The sequence below is a fragment of the Pleurodeles waltl genome, chromosome 1_2, assembly GCF_031143425.1.
Source record: "Pleurodeles waltl isolate 20211129_DDA chromosome 1_2, aPleWal1.hap1.20221129, whole genome shotgun sequence".
NCBI lineage: Eukaryota > Metazoa > Chordata > Amphibia > Caudata > Salamandridae > Pleurodeles > Pleurodeles waltl.
The window spans coordinates 1,326,639,400-1,326,667,227 of record NC_090437.1 but is presented as its reverse complement, the minus strand read 5'-3'; the positions used below and the strand labels follow the sequence as shown (position 1 = coordinate 1,326,667,227).

General features: G+C 48.4%; 1 protein-coding gene across 1 annotated transcript in view; it reads left to right on the top strand.

Annotated features, from left to right (window-relative positions):
- LOC138296292 (killer cell lectin-like receptor subfamily B member 1B allele B) overlaps nt 1-27,828 on the top strand; it is a 157,081-nt gene that overhangs the window by 57,932 nt on the left and 71,321 nt on the right. The window contains exon 4 of the mRNA XM_069235301.1: nt 18,349-18,497. Coding sequence (XP_069091402.1) covers nt 18,349-18,497 — 149 coding nt within the window. The remainder of the gene's footprint in view (nt 1-18,348; nt 18,498-27,828) is intronic.

Genomic DNA, 27,828 nt, shown 5'->3' with positions numbered 1-27,828 from the left:
CACACCTATGAGCACTGGGGCCCTGTGTGACAGGGTCCCAGTGACACGTACATATAGGCCACAAACCTATGAGCACTGGGGTCCTGACCAGCAGGATCCCAGTGACACATAACAACCATACTGAAAACATGGTGTTTTCACTATGAGCACTGAGGCCTGGCTATCAGGATCCCAGTGAGACAGTGAAAACAGTGACAAACACCCTGACATACACTCACAAACAGGCCAAAAGTGGGGGTAACAAGGCTAGAAAGAGGCTACCTTCTCACACAACCCCCCCCCAAACGAAGGACAATAAGGCTAACCTTGGCCAGTTGAGACTTTATTGTCTAAGTGGTGATAAGTAGAGAGTAGCTCTGCAATAGACTGGTTACTCCCTTTATCATCCACTATATGGTTACTTCCCTGTGGGGATGTAAACCACCCTGTTTGAAGTTTTTTAGCTAAGCAACAATGTGAAGATGTATTTTCAGAGTTTCTATCATAAAGTTTTAGTTTAGAGCAGTGGGAATTGTCCACTGAACCTATTTGTAGTGATGGAAATGCCAGACAGGGATGCTGTCTCAGAAAAGCCATAGCTGGGCAAAAACTTTGTCCATCTGGCTGGAAGAGAGAACAGGGATGCTGTTTCTCTTGAGTTGGAGCAGGGCAGGGATGCTGTCCTATGAGCTCCACACTAGGGCAGGGATGCTGTCCTAAGTGTTGTGAGGTAGTGCAGGGTTTCTGCACTAAAGTTTCTCTGGGAGGGTTGGAGGGATGCTCCATGTTAACTAAAATGGTGCTGTTTTTCTCACCAATGTTAGTTATCCCACAGAGAGGTACTTCCACCTCAGGGAGTCCAGCTTTGCCAGCTGATGATTCCCTTGGAACAGGTGCCACCCCAGGAGAGGTTTCTCCCACCACAGGAATGGTATCCTGAATGGTAGGGTGGTTAGGGGATACTGTGATACCCTTTTTACCTGTTGATGGAGAGGGATCCTGAGTTTTCAGGACTTCTCTCCTTTGCTTTTTCATTTCACTTAAAATGAGAGGGAACAATTCCTCAGGGATGCCCAGCATGGCTGCATGGGCATAAAACTCTACATCAGCCCAACCTGAGGCCTCTAGGTCATTACCTAAGAGACAGGCTACAGGTAAGCTAGGTGATACCACCACCTGCTTAGGGCCAGTAACTCCACCCCAACTAAACTGAATTATAGCTAAGGGAAGAAACTTAGTGGAGTTATGGACATCAATAATCTTATACTGTTGTCCAATGATGTGTTGTTCAGGAGGCACTAGGTTTTCAGTCACCAAAGTGAAACTGGCACCTGTGTCCCTGTAGGCCAAGGCCTCAACACCATTTATTGAAACTGTCTGCCTGTACTTATCCATTGTAAGGGGACAAGCAGCCAGTGTGGCAAGGCCAATGCCACTAGGTGTGACAGAAACTGTCTTGGGACTGATTACATCAGTTTCCACTATGGACCCATAAGTGAACCCAACTACACCCTTTGCTTGACTGTTGCCAGCAGTCCCACCACTAGTACCACTACTGCTAGGGGCACTAGAGCTTGATGTATTAGTGGTGGTAGGCTCAGGGGGTTTACCTGGACAGGACTTATCCCCTGGCCTATGGCCTCTGTTTTTACACACAAAGCACCAAGGCTTTTTAATGTGTGCAGGTTGGGAAGAAGAGGAAGAATTTGTTTTATCCCCACCCTCTGAAGAGTGTTTAAGATTTGAAGTGGGATCTTTGGTTTTACCCTTATCCCCATGCTTATCTTGAGATTTTTCACCATCTTTCTTCTTATTGCCATCTTTGTCACCCCCTGTATGAACTTTTCTGTTCACCCTTGTTCTGACCCATTTGTCTGCCTTCTTTCCCAATTCTTGGGGAGAGGTCAGATCAGAGTCTACCAGGTACTGGTGCAACAAATCAGACACACAATTATTAAGTATATGCTCTCTCAGGATTGTGTTATACAGGTTTTCATAATCAGTAACTTTACTGCCATGTACCACCCCTCCAAGGCCTTCACTGAATGGTCAATGAAATCAACCCAGTCTTGTGAAGACTCCTTTTTGGTCTCTCTGAACTTTATCCTGTACTGTTCAGTGGTTAAGCCATAACCATCCAGGAGTGCATTCTTAAGAACTTTAAAATTATTGGCATCACTTTCTTTCACAGTAAGGAGTCTATCCCTACCCTTTCCACTAAATGATAGCCATAGGATAGCAGCCCACTGCTTTTGAGGGACATCCTGTACAGCACAGGCCCTCTCAAGTGCAGCAAACCACTTGTTAATGTCATCCCCCTCCTTATAAGGGGGAACTATCTTGTGCAGATTCCTGGAATCATGCTCTTTTGCAGGATGACTATGGGGAATACTGCTGCTGCCACCATGGGTATCTAAACCCAACTTCTGTCTTTCCTTCTCTAATTCTAAAGACTGTCTATCCAAATCCAGCTGTTGCTTCTTGAGCTTCAGTCTGGTTTGTTCCACTCTCAATCTATTGAGCTCCCTTTCTAACAATCTGTCATCAGGGTGGGTGGGAGGGACATTTCTAGATACAGAGGTATGATGGGAATGAACAGAAGGAGACCTGTCCCTTACAGAGTGCACCCTAACAGCTTGGCTAACAGTATAATGTGAGAGCACACCATCAGTATTGTGTGATTCAACCTCTGTACCAACTATGCTAGACTGTCTAGTAATGGGCAGGCTGAGAAGTTTCTTTCCTGAATCTTTTCCTGGGGGAGTCCCTGGATCGGATTGAGAACCATTAGCTACTTTTTCACCTGATTGGGCACTTATGGCCTTATCCTGTACTCTAAGCATGTTAATTAACAGTTCTAAGGAAGGATTCTTCCCTACACTCAAACCTCTCTCTATGCAGAGACTCCTTGCTCCTTTCCAGCTAAGGTGATCATATGCAAGTTTGGACAGTTCAACATTTTTGCCTGTGCCAGACATTTTTAGAGAGAGTTAAAGTGATAGAAAAAGAGAAAAAAGTTTTCAGAACTTTTTGGAAAGACAGAAAAAACTTTTTAAACTTTTAAGAACTTTTTGAAAGTTTTAGAAGTACTTTTCAGCACTTAGAAAAGAGTGAAAAGAGGAAATGCAAAACTTTTTGGCTATGTGTATATACACTGACCTTGTTTTGTATATTTTTCTCTTATGAAAAGTACAATGACAAGAGTGGTAAGTAGTCTCAAGCACTTATCCCACCACTGCACAACCAATGTAGGAGGCTGGACTGGCTTGTAGTGAGTACCAAGGGATACTTGCACCTTGCACCAGGCCCAGTTATCCCTTATTAGTGTATAGGGTGTCTAGCAGCTTAGGCTGATAGATAATGGTAGCTTAGCAGAGCAGCTTAGGCTGAACTAGGAGACGTGTGAAGCTACTACAGTACCACTTAGTGTCATATGCACAATATCATAAGAAAACACAATACACAGTTATACTAAAAATAAAGGTACTTTATTTTTATGACAATATGCCAAAGTATCTTAGAGTGTACCCTCAGTGAGAGGATAGGAAATATACACAAGATATATATACACAATAGCAAAAATATGCAGTATAGCCTTAGAAAACAGTGCAAACAATGTATAGTTACAATAGGATGCAATGGGGAAACATAGGGATAGGGGCAACACAAACCATATACTCCAAAAGTGGAATGCGAACCACGAATGGACCCCAAACCTATGTGACCTTGTAGAGGGTCGCTGGGACTATTAGAAAATAGTGAGAGTTAGAAAAATAACCCTCCCCAAGACCCTGAAAAGTGAGTGCAAAGTGCACTAAAGTTCCCCTAAGGACAAAGAAGTCGTGTTAGAGGAATAATGCAGGAAAGACACAAACCAACAATGCAACAACTGTGGATTTCCAATCTAGGGTACCTGTGGAACAAGGGGACCAAGTCCAAAAGTCACAAGCAAGTCGGAGATGGGCAGATGCCCAGGAAATGCCAGCTGTGGGTGCAAAGAAGCTTCGACTGGACAGAAGAAGCTGAGGTTTCTGCAGGAACGAAAAGGGCTAGAGACGTTCCCTTTGGTGGACGGATCCCACTCGCCTAGGAGAGTTGTGCAGAAGTGTTTTCCCACCGGAAGGACGCCAACAAGCCTTGCTACACGCAAATCGTGCGTTTGGCGTTTTTGGACGCTGCTGGGGCCCAGGAGGGACCAGGAGGTCGCAAATTGGACCTGAACAGAGAGGGGACGTCGAGCAAGACAAAGAGCCCTCACTAAAGCAGGTAGCACCCGGAGAAGTGCCAGAAACAGGCACTACAAGGATGCGTGAAACGGTGCTCGCCGAAGTTGCACAAAGGAGTCCCACGTCGCCGGAGACCAACTTAGAAAGTCGTGCAATGCAGGTTAGAGTGCCGTGGACCCAGGCTTGGCTGTGCACGAAGGATTTCCGCCGGAAGTGCACAGGGGCCGGAGTAGCTGCAAAGTCGCGGTTCCCAGCAATGCAGCCCAGCGAGGTGAGGCAAGGACTTACCTCCACCAAACTTGGGCTGAAGAGTCACTGGACTGTGGGGGTCACTTGGACAGTGTCGCTGGATTCGAGGGACCTCGCTCGTCGTGCTGAGAGGAGACCCAAGGGACCGGTGTTGCAGCTTTTTGGTGCCTGCGGTTGCAGGGGGAAGATTCCGTCGACCCACGGGAGATTTCTTCGGAGCTTCTGGTGCAGAGAGGAGGCAGGCTACCCCCACAGCATGCACAAGCAGGAAAACAGTCGAGAAGGCGGCAGGATCAGCGTTACAGAGTTGCAGTAGTCGTCTTTGCTACTATGTTACAGGTTTGCAGGCTTCCAGTGCGGTCAGCGGTCGTTTCCTTATCAGAAGGTGAAGAGGGAGATGCAGAGGAACTCGGCTGAGCTCATGCATTCGTTATCTAAAGTTTCCCCAGAGACAGAGACCCTAAATAGCCAGAAAAGAGGGTTTGGCTACCTAGGAGAGAGGAAAGGCTACTAACACCTGAAGGAGCCTATCAGCAGGAGTCTCTGACGTCACCTGGTGGCACTGGCCACTCAGAGCAGTCCAGTGTGCCAGCAGCACCTCTGTTTCCAAGATGGCAGAGGTCTGGAGCACACTGGAGGAGCTCTGGGCACCTCCCAGGGGAGGTGCAGGTCAGGGGAGTGGTCACTCCCCTTTCCTTTGTCCAGTTTTGCGCCAGAGCAGGGGCTAAGGGGTCCCTGAACCGGTGTAGACTGGCTTATGCAGAATTGGGCACATCTGTGCCCAACAAAGCATTTCCAGAGGCTGGGGGAGGCTACTCCTCCCCTGCCTTCACACCATTTTCCAAAGGGAGAGGGTGTCACACCCTCTCTCAGAGGAAGTTCTTTGTTCTGCCATCCTGGGCCAGGCCTGGCTGGACCCCAGGAGGGCAGCTGCCTGTCTGAGGGGTTGGCAGCAGCAGCAGCTGCAGTGAAACCCCAGGAAGGGCAGTTTGGCAGTACCAGGGTCTGTGCTACAGACCACTGGGATCATGGGATTGTGCCAACTATGCCAGGATGGTATAGAGGGGGCAATTCCATGATCATAGACATGTTACATGGCCATATTCGGAGTTACCATGGTGAAGCTACATATAGGTAGTGACCTATATGTAGTGCACACGTGTAATGGTGTCCCCGCACTCACAAAGTTCAGGGAATTGGCTCTGAACAATGTGGGGGCACCTTGGCTAGTGCCAGGGTGCCCTCACACTAAGTAACTTTGCACCTAACCTTTACCAGGTAAAGGTTAGACATATAGGTGACTTATAAGTTACATAAGTGCAGTGTAAAATGGCTGTGAAATAACGTGGACGTTATTTCACTCAGGCTGCAGTGGCAGGCCTGTGTAAGAATTATCAGAGCTCCCTATGGGTGGCAAAAGAAATGCTGCAGCCCATAGGGATCTCCTGGAACCCCAATACCCTGGGTACCTCAGTACCATATACTAGGGAATTATAAGGGTGTTCCAGTAAGCCAATGTAAATTGGTAAAATTGGTCACTAGCCTGTTAGTGACAAATTTGAAAGTAATGAGAGAGCATAACCACTGAGGTTCTGGTTAGCAGAGCCTCAGTGAGACAGTTAGGCACCACACAGGGAACATATACATGCACACCTATGAGCACTGGGGCCCTGTGTGACAGGGTCCCAGTGACACGTACATATAGGCCACAAACCTATGAGCACTGGGGTCCTGACCAGCAGGATCCCAGTGACACATAACAACCATACTGAAAACATGGTGTTTTCACTATGAGCACTGAGGCCTGGCTATCAGGATCCCAGTGAGACAGTGAAAACAGTGACAAACACCCTGACATACACTCACAAACAGGCCAAAAGTGGGGGTAACAAGGCTAGAAAGAGGCTACCTTCTCACATAGGGGCAACACAAACTATATACTTCAAAAGTGGAATGCGAACCACAAATGGACCCCAAACCTATGTGAGCTTGTAGAGGGTCGCTGGGACTGTAAGAAAACAGTGAGGGTTAGAAAAATAGCCCACCTAAAGACCCTGAAAGGTAGGAGTAAAGTGCACCTACTACCCCCAAAGAGCACAGAAGTTGTGATAGGGGGATTCTGCAGGAAGAACAAACACCAGCAATGCAACAACAGTGGATTTCCAGACCTGAGTACCTTTAAGACAAGGGGTCCAAGTCCAATAGTCGCGACAGTGTCGAGAGTGGGCAGGAGCCCAGGAAATGCCAGCTAAGGGTGCAAGGAAGCTGGCACCGGTTGGAAGAAGCTTGGAGCTCTGCAAGAAAGAAGAGGACTAGGAACTTCCCCTTTGGAGGATGGATGTCCCACGTGACGATGAAGCCTGCAGAGGTATTGCCATGCAGAATGACCACAAACAAGCCTTGCTAGCTGCAAGGGTCGCGGTAGAGGGTTTTGGATGCTGCTGTGGCCCAGGAGGGACAGGATGTCGTCACTTGGAGGAGGAGACAGAGGGGGCACCCAGCAACTCAGGGGGCCCTCACAGAAGCAGTCAGCACCCGCAAAAGTACCTGAACAGGCACTTGGAAGGAAAGTGAACCGGAGTCCACGCAAAGTCACAAAAGGGAGTCCCACGACGCCGTAGGACAACTCAGAAGGTTGTACAATGCAGGACGGAGTGCCGGCAACCCAGGCTTGGATTGCATGAAGGAAATTCTGGAAAAGTGCACAGGAGCCGGAGTAGCTGCAAATCATGCGGTACCCAGCAATGCAGTCTAGCGTGGGGAGGCAAGGACTTACCTCCACCAAACTTGGACTGAAGAGTCACTGGACTGTGGGAGTCACTTGGACAGAGTTGCTGAGTTCCAGGGACCACGCTTGTCAGGATGAGAGGGGACCCAGAGGACCAGTGATGCAGTCTTTTGGTGCCTGCGTTAGCAGGGGGAAGATTCCGTCGACCCACAGGAGATTTCTTTGGAGCTTCTGGTGCAGGGTGAAGGCAGGCTACCCCCAGAGCATGCACCACCAGGAAACAGTAGAGAAAGCCGGCAGGATTAGGCGTTACAATGTTGCTGGTAGTCGTCTTGCTACTTTGTTGCGGTTTTGCAGGCGTCCTGGGGCAGTCAGTGGTCGATCCCTGGTAGAAGGTGATCTTCAGAGGAACTCTGGTGAGCTCTTGCATTTGTTATCTGAAGAATTCCCCAAAGCAGAGACCCTAAATAGACAGAAAAGGAGGTTTGGCTACCAACAAAGGGGGATTGGCTACCAAGACAGGTAAGAGCCTATCAGAAGGAGTCTCTGACGTCAACTGCTGGCACTGGCCACTCAGAGCAGTCCAGTGTGCCCCCAGCACCTCTGTTTCCAAGATGGCAGGGGTCTGGGACACACTGGAGGACCTCTGGGCACCTCCCCTGGGAGGTGCAGGTCAGGGGAGTGGTCACTCCCCTTTCCTTTGTCCAGTTTTGCACCAGAGCAGGGCTGGGGGATCCCTGAACCGGTGTAGACTGGCTTATGCAGAGATGGGCACCATCTGTGCCCATCAAAGCATTTCCAGAGGCTGGGGGAGGCTACTCCTCCCCAGCCCATCGCACCTATTTCCAAAGGGAGAGGGTGTAACATCCTCTCTCAGAGGAAATCCTTTGTTCTGCCTTCCTGGGCCAGGGCTGCCTGGACCCCAGGGGGGCAGAAACCTGTCTGAGGGGTTGGCAGCAGCAGCAGCTGCAGTGGAGACCCCAAAAAGGCAGTTTGGCAGTACCCAGGTTCTGTGCTAGAGCCCCGGGGGATCATGGGATTGTCCCCCCAATACCAGGATGGCATTGGTGGGGCAATTCCATGATCTTAGACATGTTACATGGCCATATTCGGAGTTACCATTGTGAAGCTACACATAGGTAGTGACCTATGCATAGTGCACGCGTGTAATGGTGTCCCCGCACTCACAAAGTTCAGGGAAATGTCCTTAAACGATGTGGGGGCACCTTGGCTAGTGCCAGGGTGCCCACAAACTAAGTGACTTTGCACCCAACCTTCACTAAGTGAAGGTTAGACATATAGGTGACTTAAAAGTTACTTATGTGCAGTGAAAAATGGCTATGAAATAATGTGTGCAACATTTCACTCAGGCTGCAGTGGCAGGCCTGTGTTAGAATTGTCAGAGCTCCCTATGGGTGGCAAAAGAAATGCTGCAGCCCATAGGGATCTCCTGGAACCCCAATACCCTGGGTACCTCACTACCATATACAAGGGGATTATATGGGTGTACCAGTATGCCAATGAAGATTGGTAAATTTAGTCATTAGCCTGTTAGTGACAAATTTGGAAAGCTGAGAGAGAGCATAACCACTGAGGTTTTGGTTAGCAGAGCCTCAATGAGACAGTTAGGCACCACACAGGGAACACATACAGGGCACATACTATGAGCACTACAGGGTCCCAGTGACACAAGGACTAAAACAACATATATACAGTGAAATATGGGGTAACATGCCAGGCAAGATGGTACTTTCCTACACAACCCCCGCCCCCCCAAACGAAGGACAATAAGACTAGCCATGACCTGCTGAGTCTTCATTGTCTAAGTGGAAATATCTGGAGAGTCCATCTGCATTGGAGTGGGTACTCCCAGGTCTATGTTCCACTGTATAGTCCATTCCCTGTAGAGATATGGACCACCTCAACAATTTAGGGTTTTCACCTTTCATTTGTTTTAGCCAAAGTAGAGGTTTGTGGTCTGTCTGAACAATAAAGTGAGTGCCAAACAAGTATGGCCTCAACTTTTTCAGTGCCCAGACCACAGCAATCAATCAATCAATCAATCAATCACAGCATTTGTAGAGCGCACTACATTCCCGTTAGGGTTTCAAGGCGCTGAGGGGGGGGGGAGCTGCTACTGGTCGAAGAGCCAGGTCTTAAGAAGTCTCCTGAAGGCGTGTAGGTCCTGGGTCTGTCGTAGGTAGGTGGGGAGGGTGTTCCAGGTCTCGGCGGCGAGGAAGGAGAAAGATCTGCCGCTGGAGGTCTTACGCTGGATTCGGGGAATGCTGGCGAGGGCGAGGTTGGCGGAGCGGAGTTGGCGGGTAGGGGTGTAGAAGTTGAGTCTGTTGTTCAGGTAGGCTGGACCAGCGTTGTGGAGTGCTTTGTGTGCGTGGGTGAGGAGCTTGAAGGTGATCCTCTTGTCCACGGGGAGGCAAAGGCCTCCCTCACTATGGCAGACCAACGCTTTTCTCTAGGGGTCAACCTTCTGCTGATAAAAGCAACTGGTTGATCCTGGCCCTCAGAATTCAGTTGTGATAAGACTGCCCCTACCCCTAATTCAGATGCATCAGCTTGGACAATGAATTTCTTGGAGTAGCATGGGCTTTTTAGGACAGGTGCAGAGCACATGGCCTGTTTGAGCTCCTCAAAAGCTTTCTGACAGCTAGCTGTCCATAATACCTTTTTAGGCATTTTCTTACTTGTCCCACGCTGGATGGAAGACTGAAATCTGTTTCGCAGGGACCAGGAAGGACCAGGTGGACTCTACCCAGGAGGGGGAGTCAGAGGAGGCTCTCAGCAACTGAGAGAGTCGACAGAAGACCAGCAGCATGCACAGGAGTCGCACAGCATGGGGACAAAGAAGGTGCAAGACGAGGTCTATGCAGCACTACAACAAAGGCTCCGACACTGCCGGGGAACCACTCAGGAAGATGTGCATCACAGGATAGAGTGCTGGGGGCCGGAGCTGCATGGTGCATGGAGAATTTTATGGAAAAAAGCCAACAAGCCTTGGCAACTGCAAAACATGTGGCGCATGGGGGTACTGTCTTGTTGGGGAGGCAAGCTCTTACCTCCACTTCAGTCCACCACCTGTGATGCAGAGTCCATGTAACTTGTCAGGAGAGGAGACTAACGCTGCCGGTCATCGATGTAGTGATGTGCGTGCTGAAGCAGGGGAGTGACTCCTTCACTCCAAGGGAGATTCCTTTGCTCTTCTGATGCAGGCTGAAGAAAGGCTATCCCTTGAGGATTCAACAGTTGCAGTTGCTGGCACGAGCTGAAAATATAATGTTGCAGAAGTCACCTTTGCTTCTTTGTTGCAGTTTGTAGAGTTCCTGGAGGGCCCAGATGCAGTTTCTTCGGTGAGAAGGTGAAGTAGAGATTCCTACTGGAGTCCTGCAATTTGAATCTGAAGAACAACCCAAAGGAGAGACCCTAAATAGCCCTGAAAGGGTGATTGGTTAGCTAAACAGGTAAGCACATATCAGGGGAGGGCTCTGACGTCATCCTCTGGCACTCGCCACTCAGATGCTCCCAGAGTTCCCTTGCCAACTTGTAATCCAAGATGGCAAAACCGAGGGACCCTCTTGAGGAGCTCTGGAGTGGTGATGGACAGGGGAGTGGTCACTCCCCTTTCCTTTGTCCAGTTTCACGCCAGAGCAGGGCTAAGGGGTCCCTGAACCGGTGTAGACTGGCTTATGCAGAATTGGGCACATCTGTGCCCAAGAAAGCATTTCCAGATGCTGGGGGAGGCTACTCCTCCCCTGCCTTCACACCATTTTCCAAAGGGAGAGGGTGTAACACCCTCTCTCAGAGGAAGTCCTTTGTTCTGCCATCCTGGGACAAGCAAAGTAGACTGGATAATGCACCAAATGTTCCCTTCAAAGCATTTCCAGTGGCTTGGGGAGGCTAGCCCTCCCAAACCTGTAACACCTATTTCCAAAGGGAGAGGGTGTAATACCCCCCTCCCAAAGGAAATCATTTGTTCTGCCTTTCTGAGCTTGAGCTGCTTAAGCAACAGGAGGACAAAAACCTCTCTGAGAGTGGCTGGGATGGCAGTACTGGGGTTCCTCTAAGGTGCCCCCAGAGTGCATGGAATCATACAACCAATGCTTGCAAATGCCTTGAGGTATGATTCCAACATGTTTGATACCAAACATGCCTATGTTCAGAGTTACCATTATGTAGCTGAACATAGGTAGTGACCTATGTCCAGTACAGGCATAAAATGGCATCCCCACACTCACAAAGTCTGGTAAAATGATCCGGAGGTCATGGGAGTACCTCTGCTTGGGCAGGGGTGCCCTCAAACAAAGGTACTTTGCACCCTGTCCTCAAGGCTGTAGGGCCTGCAATAGGGCTGACTTAAAAGTGACCTGGAACAGTGTAAATGGCATTGAAAGGGTTTATGCACCCGTTCACCCAGCCTGCAATGGCAGTCCTGCAGGAGGCTTTGCATGGGCTCCCTATGGGTGGCAAAATATATGCCCAGGGTACCTAGGTACCATACACTTGGGACTTATGAGGGGGCACCAGTATGCCAATTGTGGATGAAATACTGTATTAACAGTATGTGACAACCAAATTTAAAGAAGAGAGCATAAATACTGGGATCCTGATTAGCAGGATCCCAATAGACACAGTCAAACACACTGACAAACAGGCCAAAAGTGGGGATAACCAAACTAGAAAGAGGCTACTTTCCTACAAGTGGGACCGATTATTTTGGATTATAGTGGGGTAGATAAGAGTGGGGTGGATTGGAAAGGGTCAGGTTGCTTTGGATTTCAGTGGGACAGATTGTTTTAGATTACAATGGGGCAGATTGTATTGGATTACAGTGCAACAGATTGCAGTGGGGCAGATTGTTTTGGATTGGGACAGATGAGAGGGGGTTATAGTTTTGGATTAGAGTGGGGCCTATTCATTTGGACTGGAATAGGACATATTGTTTTGTATTAGAATGCGGCAGATTGAAGTGGAGCAGATTGTTTTGAATTGTGTGGGGTAGATTGCTTCGGAGTAGTGCAGATTCTTTTTGAATATTTTTGATTAGAGGGGCAAATTGGAGTGGGGCAGATTAGATTGTAGTGGGTAGGAAGGATTGAAGTGGGGTGGTTTGGAGTGGTCTGAATTTGGGTGATCATAGACATGTTACATGGCCATATTCGGAGTTACCATTGTGAAGCTACACATAGGTAGTGACCTATGTGGAGTGCACGCGTGTAATGGTGTCCCCGCACTCACAAAGTCCGGGGAATTGGCCCTGAACAATGTGGGGGCACCTTGGCTAGTGGCAGGGTGCCCTCACACTAAGTAACTTTGCACCTAACCTTTACCAGGTAAAGGTTAGACATATAGGTGACTTATAAGTTACTTAAGTGCAGTGTAAAATGGCTGTGAAATAACGTGGACGTTATTTCACTCAGGCTGCAGTGGCAGGCCTGTGTAAGAATTGTCAGAGCTCCCTATGGGTGGCAAAAGAAATGCTGCAGCCCATAAAGATCTCCTGGAACCCCAATACCCTGGGTACCTCAGTCCTATATACTAGGGAATTATAAGGGTGTTCCAGTAAGCCAATATAAATTGTTAAAATTGGTCACTAGCCTGTTAGTGACAATTTGAAAGAAATGAGAGAGCATAACCACTGAGGTTCTGATTAGCAGAGCCTCAGTGAGACAGTTAGTCACTACACAGGTAACACATTCAGGCACACTTATGAGCACTGGGGCCCTGGAGAACAGGGTCCCAGTGACACATACAACTAAAACAACATATATACAGTGAAAAATGGGGGTAACATGCCAGGCAAGATGGTACTTTCCTACACTGGTCAAAGCAAAAATATGCCCTGGAATGCCCAGCATTGCTGCATGAGCCTCCAACTCCACTTCTGCCCAAGCTGATGTCTCTAAATCATTCCCTAAAAGACAGTCTACAGGTAAATCTGAGGCAACCACAACTTTCTTTGGGCCAGTAATCCCCCCCCCCCCCCAGCTGAGATTCACAACAGCCATGGGGTGGCTAAGGGTGTTGTTATGAGCATCGGTTACTTGGTACTGGTGACCAAGTAGGTGTTGTTCAGGGTGTACCAGTTTCTCTATTACCATTGCAACACTGGCACCTGTGTCCCTGTAGGCCTGAACCTCAACACCATTTATTAGGGGTAGTTGCTTGTACTTATCCATGTTAAAGGGACAAGCAACCAAGGTGGCTTAAACAATAGCCCCCTCAGAGACTAACACAGCCTCTGTGGTCTCCCTAACAAGACCAACCCCAACTAAGTTACCAATAGTGAGCCCAGCTACTCCCTTGGATTGGCTATTAGTAGGTTTTCTCCCACCACCACTGCTATTAGTAGGGACACTAGGTGTAGCAGCGGGGGTTGTAGTGGTAGGAGGCTTGGTGCTTTTCTTTGGACAACTGGGATCAGTTGTCCACTGGCCTTTTATTTTACATAAATAGCACCATGTTTTTTTTTCTTTGTTTTGATTTGAAGAGGATTTGGGCCCACCACCCCCACCAGAGTGTTTTTGTGGGCCTGATGAAGACTCATTTTTAGATTTGTCCCCACCCTTGTCAGAAGACTTACCATCCTTCTTCTTGCCATATGTGTCACCCCCTGTATGGACTTTTCTGTTTGCCCTTGTTCTGACCCATTTGTCTGCCTTCTTTCCCAATTCTTGGGGAGAGGTCAGATCAGAGTCCACCAGGTACTGGTGCAACAAATCAGACACACAGTTATTAAGAATATGCTCTCTCGGGATTAAGTTATACAGGCTTTCATGATCAGTAACTTTACTGCCATGTAACCACCCCTCCAAGCTCTTCACTGAATGGTCAACAAAGTCTACCCAGTCTTGTGAAGACTCCTTTTTGGTTTCTCTGAACTTCATCCTGTACTATTCAGTGGTTAAGCCATAACCATCTATGAGTGCATTCTTAAAAACTTTGAAATCATTGGCTTCACTTTCTTTCACAGTAAGGAGCCTATCACTACCCTTTCCACTAAATGATAGCCATAGGATAGCAGCCCACTGCCTTTGAGGGACATCCTGTACAACACAGGCCCTCTCAAGTGCAGCAAACCACTTGTTAATGTCATCCCCCTCCTTATAAGGGGGAACTATCTTGTGCAGATTCCTAGAATCATGCTCTTTTGCAGGATGACTATGGGGAATACTGCTGCTGCCACCATGGGTTTCTAACCCCATTTTCTGTCTTTCTCTTTCCACTTCTAAGGACTGCCTATCTAAATCCAGCTGTTGCTTCTTGAGCTTCAGCCTGGTTTGTTCCATTCTCAATCTATTGAGCTCCCTTTCTAACACTCTGTCATCAGGGTGGGTGGGTGGGGCATGCCTTGAAACAGAAGTATGGTGAGAATGAACAGAAGGAGACCTGTCCCTAACAGATGGCACCCTAACAGCTTGGCTAACAGAAACATCACTTCTACTATGATGAGAAGGAATACTTTTACTGTGATGTGAGACAACACTATCAGTGTGATGTGACTCTACATCAGTACCAGCTATGCTAGGTTGTCTGATAATGGGCAGGCTAGGAGGTTTCCTTTCTAAATCTTTTGCTAGGGGTGCCCCAGGGTCAGATTGCGAACCATCAGCTAATTTCTCAACAGAAGTGCCACCTCTGGCCTTATCCTGTTCAACAAGCATATTAACCAACAGTTCTCAAGAGGGATTCTTCCCTACACTTAAACCTCTTTCTATGCAGAGACTCCTTGCTCCTTTCCAGCTAAGGTGATCATAAGCAAGTTTGGACAGATCAACAGTTTGGCCTGTGCCAGACATTTTAGAAAGTGTTTAAGTGATAGAAAAACTGAGAAAAAGTTTTTCAGAACTTTTAGAAAGACAGAAAAAAACTTTAAAAACTTTTTAAGAACTTTTTAGAAAGGTTAGAGGTACTTTTCAGCACTTAGAAAAGAAGTGAAAGGAGAAAAGCAAAACTTTTTGGTTAGGTGTACATACACTGAACTTGTTTTGTATATTTTTCTCTTATGAAAAGTACAATGACAAAAGTGGTAAGTAGTTGCAAAGTACTTATCCCACCGCTGCACAACCAATGTAGGAGGCTGGACTGGCTTGTAGTGAGTACCAAGGGGTACTTACACCTTGCACCAGGCCCAGGTATCCCTTATTAGTGTATAGGGTGTCTAGCAGCTTAGGCTGATAGATAATGGTAGCTTAGCAGAGCAGCTTAGGCTGAACTAGGAGACGAGTGAAGCTCCTACAGTACCACTAGTGTCATATGCACAATATCATAAGAAAACACAATACACAGATATACTAAAAATAAAGGTACTTTATTTTTATGACAATATGCCAAAGTATCTCAGTGAGTACCCTCAGTATGAGGATAGCAAATATACACAAGATATATGTACACAATACCAAAAATATGCAGTATAGTAATAGAAAACAGTGCAAACAATGTATGGTTACAATAGGATGCAAAGGGGACAGATAGGGATAGGGGCAACACAAACCATATACTCCAAAAGTGGAATGCGAACCACGAATGGACCCCAAACCTATGTGACCTTGTAGAGGGTCGCTGGGACTGTAAGAAAACAGTAAGGGTTAGAAAAATAGCCCACCCCAAGACCCTGAAAAGTGAGTGCAAAGTGCACTAAAGTTCCCCAAAGAGCACAGAAGTCGTGATAGTGGAATTCTGCAGGAAAGACAAAAACCAGCAATGCAACAACAATGGATTTCCAGACGAGGGTACCTGTGGAACTTTTGGACCAAGTCCAAAAGTCACGATCAAGTCGAGAGTGGGCAGATGCCCAGGAAATGCCAGCTGTGGGTGCAAAGAAGCTGCTACTGGACAGTAGAAGCTGAGGATTCTGCAGAAACGACAAGGGCTAGAAACTTCCCCTTTGGAAGATAGATGTGCAACGCCTTGGAAAGTTGTGCAGAAGTGTTTTCCTGCGAAAAGACCGCAAACAAACCTTGCTAGCTGCAAAGCTTGTGGTTGAGGTTTTTGGGTGCTGCTGTGGCCCAGGAGGGACCAGGATGTTGCCAATTATGTCAGGTGACAGAGGGGGCGCCCAGCAAGACAAGGAGCTCTCTCAGAAGCAGGCAGCACCCGCAGAAGTGCCAGAACAGGCACTACAAAGTGGAGTGAAATGGTGCTCACCCGAAGTTGCACAAAGGAGTCCCACGCCGCCGGAGGACAACTCAGGAGGTCGTGCAATGCAGGTTAGAGTGCCGTGGACTCAAGCTTGGCTGTGCACAAAGGATTCCCTCGGAAAGTGCACAGGAGCCGGAGTAGCATGCAAAACACGTGGTTCCCAGCAATGCAGTCTGGCTTGGGGAGGCAAGGACTTACCTCCACCAAACTTGGACTGAAGAGTCACTGGACTGTGGGAGTCACTTGGACAGAGTTGCTGGATTCAAGGGACCACGCTCGTCGTGCTGAGAGGAGACCCAGAGGACCGGTGATGCAGTTCTTTGGTGCCTGCGGTTGCAGGGGGAAGATTCCGTCGACCCACGGGAGATTTCTTCGGAGCTTCTAGTGCAGAGAGGAGGCAGACTACCCCCACAGCATGCACCACCAGGAAAACAATCGAGAAGGCGGCAGGATCAGCGCTACAGTGTCGCAGTAGTCATCTTTGCTACTTTGTTGCAGTTTTGCAGACTTCCAGCGCGGTCAGCAGTCGATTACTTGGCAGAAGGTGAAGAGAGAGATGCAGAGGAACTCTGATGAGCTCTTGCATTTGTTATCTAAGGAAATCCCCAAAGCAGAGACCCTAAATAGCCAGAAAAGAGGGTTTGGCTACTTAGGAGAGAGGATAGGCTGGCAACACCTGAAGGAGCCTATCAGAAGGAGTCTCTGACATCACCTGCTGGCCCTGGCCACTCAGAGCAGTCCAGTGTGCCAGCAGCACCTCTGTTTCCAAGATGGCAGAGGTCTGGAGCACACTGGAGGAGCTCTGGGCACCTCCCAGGGGAGGTGCAGGTCAGGGGAGTGGTCACTCCCCTTTCCTTTGTCCAGTTTCGCGCCAGAGCAGGGCTGAGGGGTCCCTGGACCGGTGTAGCCTGGCTTATGCAGAAATGGGCACCATCTGTGCCCTTGAAAGCATTTCCAGAGGCTGGGGGAGGCTACTCCTCCCCTGCCTTAACACCTTTTTCCAAAGGGAGGGGGTGTAACACCCTCTCTCTGAGGAAGTCCTTTGTTCTGACTTCCTGGGCCAAGCCTGGCTGGACCCCAGGAGGGCAGAAACCTGTCTGAGGGGTTGGCAGCAGCAGCAGCTGCATTGAAACCCCTGAAAAGGCAGTTTGGCAGTACCCGGGTCTGTGCTACAGACCCGTGGGATGATGGGATTGTGCCAACAATGCCAGGATGGCATAGAGGGGGCAATTCCATGATCATAGACATTTTACATGGCCATATTCGGAGTTACCATTATGAAGCTACACATAGGTAGTGACCTATGTGTAGTGCACGCGTGTAATGGTGTCCCCGCACTCACAAAGTCCGGGGAATTTGCCCTGAACCATGTGGGGGCACCTTGGCTAGTGCCAGGGTGCCCACACACTAAGTAACGTAGCAGCTAACCTTTACCAGGTAAAGGTTAGACATATAGGTGACTTATAAGTTACTTAAGTGCAGTGGTAAATGGCTGTGAAATAACGTGGACGTTATTTCACTCAGGCTGCAGTGGCAGGCCTGTGTAAGAATTGTCAGAGCTCCCTATGGGTGGCAAAAGAAATGCTGCAGCCCATAGGGATCTCCTGGAACCCCAATACCCTAGGTACCTCAGTACCATATACTAGGGAATTATAAGGGTGTTCCAGTATGCCAATGTAAATTGGTGAAATTGGTCTCTAGCCTGTTAGTGACAATTTGGAAAGAAATGAGAGAGCATAACCACTGAGGTTCTGGATAGCAGAGTTTCAGTGAGACAGTTAGTCATAACACAGGTAACACATTCAGGACACACTTATGAGCACTGGGGCCCTGGCTGGCAGGGTCCCAGTGACACATACAACTAAAACAACATATATACAGTGAAAAATGGGGGTAACATGCCAGGCAAGATGGTACTTTCCTACAATGAATCGCTATGTATTATATAACACCTACTTCTCTAGCCCCAGCATCTAACAGTCATTTTGTTTTCTGTGTATTTTGTGTTTACGGCAGGAGAGCTCCAGTTCTGTATGGATGGATGGCAATTCATGAAAGGAAAATGCTATTTCTTTTCAACATCTCAAAAGGTGTGGGATAAAAGCAAAGAAGATTGTCACAGCAAGGACGCAACACTGGCTATGATCAAGGAAAAGGATACCATGGTAAGACCTGCCTTTGTGACAAATAATGAGGAAAGACGTGACCTTTAATCATCCTTTCATATTGCGCCTTGTCTCTGCTCAGTTTTTGGAAAAAATATTGAGTTTGAAATGTTGGAGCGCAAAAATAGCTGAAATGCAAATATTGTAGTTTAGAATATTGCTGTTAAGAATATCAATGTTTTGTGAATAATATTGTTTTAAAGAACATCTTTGTTTTTAATATTGTTTTCAGTAATATAGTTGTAAACAATATAATCTTTAAGTATTTTAATGTGTTTTAGTTATGTTATTTTAGTTGTTAGTGTTGTTGGTATAAGTGTAATTCATTTTTAAGAATTTAGGTGGTCATTCCGAGTTTGGCGGGAATATGACCGCCACAGGGGCGGTGGTGTTGTGACCACTGCCAGGGGTAGCGGTGCAGACCGCCATATAACGAGTAAGGCGGTGAACCCAACACAACACAGACAACTGAATGCCAGTACCGCCACTGCCGATGAGCAGCTTCCGGCGGCAGTAGGCAACTTCAGGCTGGCAGAAACCAAGGTCTCACCCCCTACATTCCAAGTCACCACACCAACAGGATATCCAGGACTAAGTACAAAAGGAGACACCCACCTCCACGCACAGAGACGCGTCCGCGACCACCATGGTGAATGAACTGCTAGTCTTCCCAGCGTTGCATCTCACCATACACCTTCAGGGCCAGCGACACCGATGAAAACGACAACCGTAAGTATGCCTAGCAAAGAGTGGAGGAAATGACAGTGATACTCATCCACACATAACACACATTCCCCGCACAGACAGCGAAGGCCACACACACAGGCACACACAAAATACTTGAAAGCCAAGTCCCCAATACACACACAAAGCCAAGCAGATACGTGCCAAAAATACAGCACAATGGACACAAATACCACCAACACAGTCATACACATCCATACACAACATCCCATAACCACACTGTGAGAAAGTAGCCTCTTTCTAGCCTTGTTACCCCCACTTTTGGCCTGTTTGTGAGTGTATGTCAGGGTGTTTTCACTGTCTCACTGGGATCCTGCTAGCCAGGGCCCAGTGCTCATAGTGAAAACCCTATGTTTTCAGTATGTTTGTTATGTGTCACTGGGACCCTGCTAGTCAGGACCCCAGTGCTCATAAGTTTGTGGCCTATGTGTATGTGTTCCCTCTGTGGTGCCTAACTGTCTCACTGAGGCTCTGCTAACCAGAACCTCAGTGGTTATGTTCTCTCATATCTTTCAAATTGTCACTAACAGGCTAGTGACCAATTTTACCAATTTATATTGGCTTACTGGAACACCCTTATAATTCCCTAGTATATGGTACTGAGGTACCCAGGGTATTGGGGTTCCAGGAGATCCCTATGGGCTGCAGCATTTCTTTTGCCACCCATAGGGAGCTCTGACAATTCTTACACAGGCCTGCCACTGCAGCCTGAGTGAAATAACGTCCACGTTATTTCACAGCAATTTTACACTGCTCTTAAGTAACTTATAAGTCACCTATATGTCTAACCTTTACCTGGTAAAGGTTAGGTGCAAAGTTACTTAGTGTGAGGGCACCCTGGCACTAGCCAAGGTGCCCCCACATTGTTCAGGGCCAATTCCCCGGACTTTGTGAGTGCGGGGACACCATTACACGCGTGCACTACATATAGGTCACTACCTATATGTAGCTTCACAATGGTAACTCCAAATATGGCCATGTAACATGTCTATGATCATGGAATTGCCCCCTCTATGCCATCCTGGCATAGTTGGCACAATCCCATGATCCCAGTGGTCTGTAGCACAGACCCTGGTACTGCCAAACTGCCCTTCCTAGGGTTTCACTGCAGCTGCTGCTGCCAACCCCTCAGACAGGCATCTGCCCTCCTGGGGTCCAGCCAGGCCTGGCCCAGGATGGCAGAACAAAGGACTTCCTCTGAGAGAGGGTGTTACACCCTCTCCCTTTGGAAAATGGTGTGAAGGCAGGGGAGGAGTAGCCTCCCCCAGCCTCTGGAAATGCTTTCTTGGGCACAGATGTGCCCAATTCTGCATAAGCCAGTCTACACCGGTTCAGGGGACCCCTTAGCCCTGCTCTGGCGCGAAACTGGACAAAGGAAAGGGGAGTGACCACTCCCCTGACCTGCACCTCCCCTGGGAGGTGTCCAGAGCTCCTCCAGTGTGCTCCAGACCTCTGCCATCTTGGAAACAGAGGTGCTGCTGGCACACTGGACTGCTCTGAGTGGCCAGTGCCACCAGGTGACGTCAGAGACTCCTTCTGATAGGCTCCTTCAGGTGTTGGTAGCCTATCCTCTCTCCTAGGTAGCCAAACCCTCTTTTCTGGCTATTTAGGGTATCTGTCTCTGGGGAAACTTTAGATAACGAATGGAAGAGCTCATCGGAGTTCCTCTGCATCTCTCTCTTCACCTTCTGCCAAGGAATCGACTGCTGACCGCGCTGGAAGCCTGCAAAACTGCAACATAGTAGCAAAGACGACTACTGCAACTCTGTAACGCTGATCCTGCCGCCTTCTCGACTGTTTTCCTGGTGGTGCATGCTGTGGGGGTAGTCTGCCTCCTCTCTGCACTAGAAGCTCTGAAGAAATCTCCCGTGGGTCGACGGAATCTTCCCCCTGCAACCGCAGGCACCAAAAAGCTGCATTACCAGTCCCTTGGGTCTCCTCTCAGCACAACGAGCGAGGTCCCTCGAATCCAGCAACTCTGTCTAAGTGACTCCCACAGTCCAGTGACTCTTCAGTCCAAGCTTGGTGGAGGTAAGTCCTTGCCTCACCTCGCTGGGCTGCATTGCTGGGAACCGCGACTTTTGCAGCTACTCCGGCCCCTGTGCACTTCCGGCGCAAATCCTTTGTGCACAGCCAAGCCTGGGTCCACGGCACTCTAACCTGCATTGCACGACTTTCTAAGTTGGTCTCCGGCGACGTGGGACTCCTTTGTGTAACTTCGGGTGAGCACCGTTTCACGCATCCTCGTAGTGCCTGTTTCTGGCACTTCTCCGGGTGCTACCTGCTGCTAAGAGGGCTCCTTGTCTTGCTCGACGTCCCCTCTACCTCCTGGTCCAATTTGGGACCTCCTGGTCCCTCCTGGGCCACAGCAGCATCCAAAAACGCTAACCGCATGATTTGCAGCTAGCAAGGCTTGTTGGCATTCTTTCGGCGGGAAAATACTTCTGCACGACTCTCCACGGCGAGATGGATCCGTCCACCAAAGGGGAAGTCTCTAGCTCTTTTCGTTCCTGCAGAAACCTCAGCTTCTTCTGTCCAGTAGAAGCTTCTTTGCACCCACAGCTGGCATTTCCTGGGCACCTGCCCATCTCCGACTTGCTTGTGACTTTTGGACTTGGTCCCCTTGTTCCACAGGTACCCAAGATTGGAAATCCATCATTGTTGCATTGTTGGTTTGTGTCTTTCCTGCATTATTCCTCTATCACGACTTCTATGTCCTTGGGGGAACTTTAGTGCACTTTGCACTCACTTTTCAGGGTCTTGGGGAGGGTTATTTTTCTAACTCTCACTATTTTCTAATAGTCCCAGCGACCCTCTACAAGCTCACATAGGTTTGGGGTCCATTCGTGGTTTGCATTCCACTTTTGGAGTATATGGTTTTTGTTGCCCCTATACCTATGTGTTCATATTGCAATCTACTGTAACTTTACATTGCTTGCATTACTTCCTTTTGCTATTACTGCATATTTTTGGTATTGTGTACATATATCTTGTGTATATTTGGCATCCTCATACTGAGGGTACTCACTGAGATACTTTTGGCATATTGTCATAAAAATAAAGTTCCTTTATTTTTAGTATATCTGTGTATTGTGTTTTCTTATGATATTGTGCATATGACACCAGTGGTATGGTAGGAGCTCTGCATGTCTCCTAGTTCAGCCGAAGCTGCTCTGCTATAGCTACCTTCTATCAGCCTAAGCTGCTAGAAACACCTCTTCTACACTAATAAGGGATAACTGGACCTGGTACAGAGTATAAGTACCCCTTGGTACCCACTACAAACCAGGCCAGCCTCCTACAATGGGTCTGCCAACACCAGGGATCCGCCATCGGAGGAGTAATCTGTATCAGATGTGGTGGTTGCTCCTGTCTTCCCCATGGTGCTCCCCTCGCTCTCCGTCCCACTGGTCCCATCAGCTTCGCTGGTGCCAGCCTCCTGGGTCCCATGGGCTGCTGCATCCCCACTCGCCGGTGCCCTACCTCCTTTGCCAGATGATGCTAATGCACACATAGACAGAGGTGGAGAGGGAAGGAGGGGGGGGAAACAGAAAGGGAGGAAATGGTGATAACCCACAAACCCACTTCACATGCAAATAATACATACATTAACCTATGCCAGGCAAACAAAAGAGCATTTTGCAGTCATGAACAACAGAGTCATGCAAGCAATACCCAAACATAACAGCAATCACCTCATCCCTGCAGCCTATACACCTGATTGAAAACTCCTACATGCCTGTCAACTGGTTAAATGACTGATTCAACAATTCAACCCATTAACATACTCAACCATATGTCAGTCATGACAGGATGAAACAAATATGACCTCAGAGGAACTGTGCACTCAAACTAAATTACAGGAATGTGTGGAGTACATTTTGTACAGAGGTCCAATGATGTTGCAATTGAAGCATTTGGAATGCTTACGAACCATACCTGTCATTACCCAAATACAGTGCCAATGGGATCACCTTGTACTACTACAGTACACGCAGAGATGGAGGATGCAGCCAGTGAAATGATAAAACATTTGAGCTACTCATATGTACAGTTGAATGTGTGTCACAGTACCATGACTTCTGTTCCTGAATGGCTCTACATAGCTAACATGTCACACTCCTACATGATTGGTGTGACAACCAGGACTGTACACTCCCCAAAATCTCATCTGATCACATAAATTCCAAGTCCAGTGAGGGTCACAGTAAACAAGCATGCAGAAGTCACCTAACAGTCTATACTTACCCCCTTTTGGCTGGTGTGCTGCCCTCAAGCGATCATCTAACTCTGGGTAGGCCACCGCCAGTATGCGGGTCGTTAGGGGGGTCAGAGTCCGACAGGTACCCCTTCCACATTGGGAGGCCATCTCCAGCTGGGCCTCTGTGGTCTTCTGGGCCCAGCTTCCTGCAGTGGGTGCTCAGCCGGCTATGGACCCCCAGGGTCCGTACTTCCTTTGCGATGGCTCTCCATATCCCTTTTTTCTGGTGGGCGTTGACCTGCATGGGACACATTCCAAAAATGGGGGACATGATGTAAATGATACCAATATAGCTGCAACCTTTGGCGAGACACAAAATACATGGACCATGCGCACTGCTAATATACCACACACGTCATGTGCATGCAAAACCCCAAATGAGTCATAACATGTCAATGTGCACACACATTCATTGTTAAACACCACCCGAAATGTGGGACAAAGGACGTTGTACCGATCTGTTGCCCTGGAGCACCGTACAACCACCCATGCAGGGGCAGGACCCCTTCCAACAGTTTCTCCAGCTCCTCACTGCAGTGCTTGCCATCATTGCTCCAAGATTCAGGACACAACAGCACACAAAGTGGAGGTCTTCCTTGCCTGAAAACAAAATGGTAGTTACGACCTCAGCGGTCATGACCACCGCCGCTGGCGGTGATCGTCATTGGTACCAATTTCCCATAGACGTCAATGTTATCCAATGAGGAGCTGCGCTGCGGTTCTGACTGCCTTCCGCCATGGCTACTGCCGCAGGTGGAATGAGGTCACTTCTATCTGTCCAATGCATACAGGACAGGCGGATGCGGTTTTAGTATGTTACATGACTGTCCTGGGTTCACACTGCGTCATTACCAGCATATCGTCACAAATTGATTCATTTCGGTTACACTTTGTGGATAATCACATATGTAGTGAGTGTCAGGTGACATCACCACACTTGTCACTACATTTGTCAGTATTGACAATCAGTATGGCAGAACACATGGATGGTGTATGTTGACATCTCTTGTACATGTCCATTGTCACAGGGATTATGTGGCATTGTCTGGTTAAGAATGGAGTGTGGAGTAATGTGTTTTCCCACAACATGACAACCAACTCACATGACCAATACTTCGTGATTGTCATATGTCATACTTAGTGCACAACATTGTGAGAGGTTCCCAGATTTTTGTTTGTCTCCCTGCCTAGATATCACCAACATGGAGTGATGAGGAATTCACCAGTTCACCGGCCACCCGTAGATCTTGAAACCACGGAAGAGCGCAACATCCTCCTGACTTAGCGACTGAACCGTTTGTGCATCAGGTAACTGGTCACCCATTTGAAGGCAGACCTCCTGCTGGCTTTGAGAAATCACCATGCCATCCCTCCAACAGTCCAGGTGTTGTCAGTCCTGCATTTTCTGGTGAGTGGCTCTTTTCAGGTGACTGTGGGACTGGCTGCAGTGATGTCACAGCCCAAGTTCAGTAAAGAGTTGCAGGTTGTGCTGGATGCCCTACTCAAGCATGTGAACAGGTACATTAGGTTCCCACAACGTGCAGAATTGGCCACTGTTAAAGCAGCCTTCTACAATACATCAAATGTCCCACATGCAATAGGGGCCATTGATGGGACTCACATCGCCTTGGTACCTCCAAGGGCCAATGAACAGGTCTACAGAAACCGGAAGAATACATATTCGCTCAATGTACAAGTGATGTGTCTTGCAGACGAGTACATAACATATGTGAACACAAAATTCCCTGGATCAGTACACGATTCCTACGTCCTGAGGAACAGCAGTGTCCCTGCATTGATGTCACAGCTACACGGAGAAAGGGCATCACTCATGGATATGGTCACTGCTCTCCTTGTCTGACGTTTGTACCCCTCCCTACACAGGCCGCACTGTTACCTGTAGTCATGTCCTCATTTCCACATAGGTGACTTCGGATACCCCAACTGCCCTGGCTTCTGACACCTGTTAGACATCCAACTACAGGAGGGGAGAACAGGTACAATGAAACACCTGGCCAGACAAAGCGAGTAATTGAGAGGACTTTCGGTCTCTTGAAAACTAGATTTCGTTGCCTCCATGTATCTGGTGGTGCCCTACCATACCGACCAGGGAAAGTCTGCAAGATCTTTGTTGCATGCTGCATGCTCTATAATCTAGAACTCAGAAGGCACATCCTACTGTTGGAGAAGAGGGACATTGATGCTGGAGCATTGTTTGTGGTTGGTAACTCTGATGCTGATGCTGAGGAGGAGGCAGACAAGGATGAGGCACATGACAACAGGACTGACCTGATTTGTCACTACTTTCAATGATGAACAGGTATGTGTCATTTGTATGACATCTGCACTTAGAATATCTATTGTTAGAACCAGTCTGTACCCAGATTTTGCATGCACCAAGGTGTGTGTGGGAACTCCAGCCTTCCATTTTGGTTTCCGTCCCTGAAAGGTAGCTGACTTACCATGAGGGGTAGTGGAAGTGCATTGCTGCTAATGACATGTGTGGGATGCTGGTGCCATTACGGAACATCCTTAAGTTGTACCAAAGGGTTTGAGTCCTCAGTCTGCCTGTTTGGGTAAATGTAAGGGGGCCTTATCAGTCTTGTCCTGCTGTGTAGGCATGTCATGCTACATTGTCAGCAGCTATGTGGCAACTACCTGTTCCTGACTACTTATGGAGGTGAGCAGTAGAGAATGTTACCTATGTAACATCTTTCCTGTCCTACGCATGTGTGTGAGTGACAATGCAGGCCCTTACATATGTGGCATCATAGCTGCTGGTAGAGTCGTCCTATGTTTGTGTTCAACTGTTGTTGACTGTGGATTACTTCCAACATTGTGCCTAATTCCATGTAACTTTCCCTCTTCAGGTCACATTGTTTGCAATCTGCTTGCTGAATTGCCTGTTGGCATCGTTGACACTGGATGTTACTAACAATATGGATGTACTTAGACACCTGCTGGAGTATCCCACTACTTCTGTTACTTTAACATTATTGTGGTGCCGACATGGGTATATATTTGTTGCTTGCCAACAGAATTGCCTCTACAAAGAATGATGAGAAATCACCATGACTTAATTGGTGTTTATTTAGTGTATAACATCACTGTCCTGAGGAGTGGGGTAATGGTCAAGGTGAAGATCAGAGTGGGTGGCACAGCTGTTTGTTTCACAGGTCCTGTATCCATTTGCTTCAGAATGATGGGAACTTGGTGTTGGACAACTAACAGGGTGCCAACTGCATGTGACCTTGTAGAGGGTCGCTGGGACTCTAAGAAAACAGTGAGGGTTAGAAAAATAGCCCACCCCAAGACCCTGAAAAGTGGGTGCAAAGTGCACCTAAGTTCCCCAGAGAGCACAGAAGTCGTGATAGGGGAATTCTGCAAGGAAGACCAACACCAGCAATGCAACAACAATGGATTTCCAGACGAGAGTACCTGTGGAACAAGGGGACCAAGTCCAAAAGTCACGATCAAGTCGGGAGTGGGCAGATACCCAGGAAATTCCAGCTGTGGGTGCAAAGAAGCTGCCTCCGGATGGTAGAAGCTGTGGATTCTGCAAGAACGACAAGGGCTAGAAACTTCCCCTTTGGAGGATGGATGTCCCACGTCGTGAAGAAGCTTGCAGAGGTGTTTCCGTGCAGAAAGACCACAAACAAGCCTTGCTAGCTGCAAGGGTCGCAGTTAGGGTTTTTGGATGCTGCTGTGGCCCAGGAGGGACCAGGATGTCGCCAACTGCGTGAGGAGACAGAGGGGGCGTCCAGCAAGACAAAGAGCCCACTCAGAAGCAAGCAGCACCCGCAGAAGTGCTGGAACAGGCACTACGAAGTGGAGTGAACCAGAGCTCACCCGAAGCCACAAAGGAAGGTCCCACGACGCCAGAGGACAACTCAGGAGGTCGTGCACTGCAGGTTAGAGTGTCGGGGACCCAGGCTTGGCTGTGCACAAAGGAAATCCTGGAAGAGTGCACAGGAACCGGAGCAGCTGCAAATCACGCGGTACCCAGCAATGCAGTCTAGCGTGGGGAGGCAAGGACTTACCTCCACCAAACTTGGACTGAAGAGTCACTGGACACAGGAGTTCAAGGGACCTCGCTCGTCGTGCTGAGAGGAGACCCAGAGGACCGGTGATGCAGTCTTTTGGTGCCTTCGGTTGCAGGGGGAAGATTCCGTCGACCCACGGGAGATTTCTTCGGAGCTTCTAGTGCAGAGAGGAGGCAGACTACCCCCACAGCATGCACCACCAGGAAAACAGTTGAGAAGGCGGCCGGATCAGCGTTAAAAGGTCGCAGTAGTCGTCTTTGCTACTTTGTTGCAGTTTTGCAGG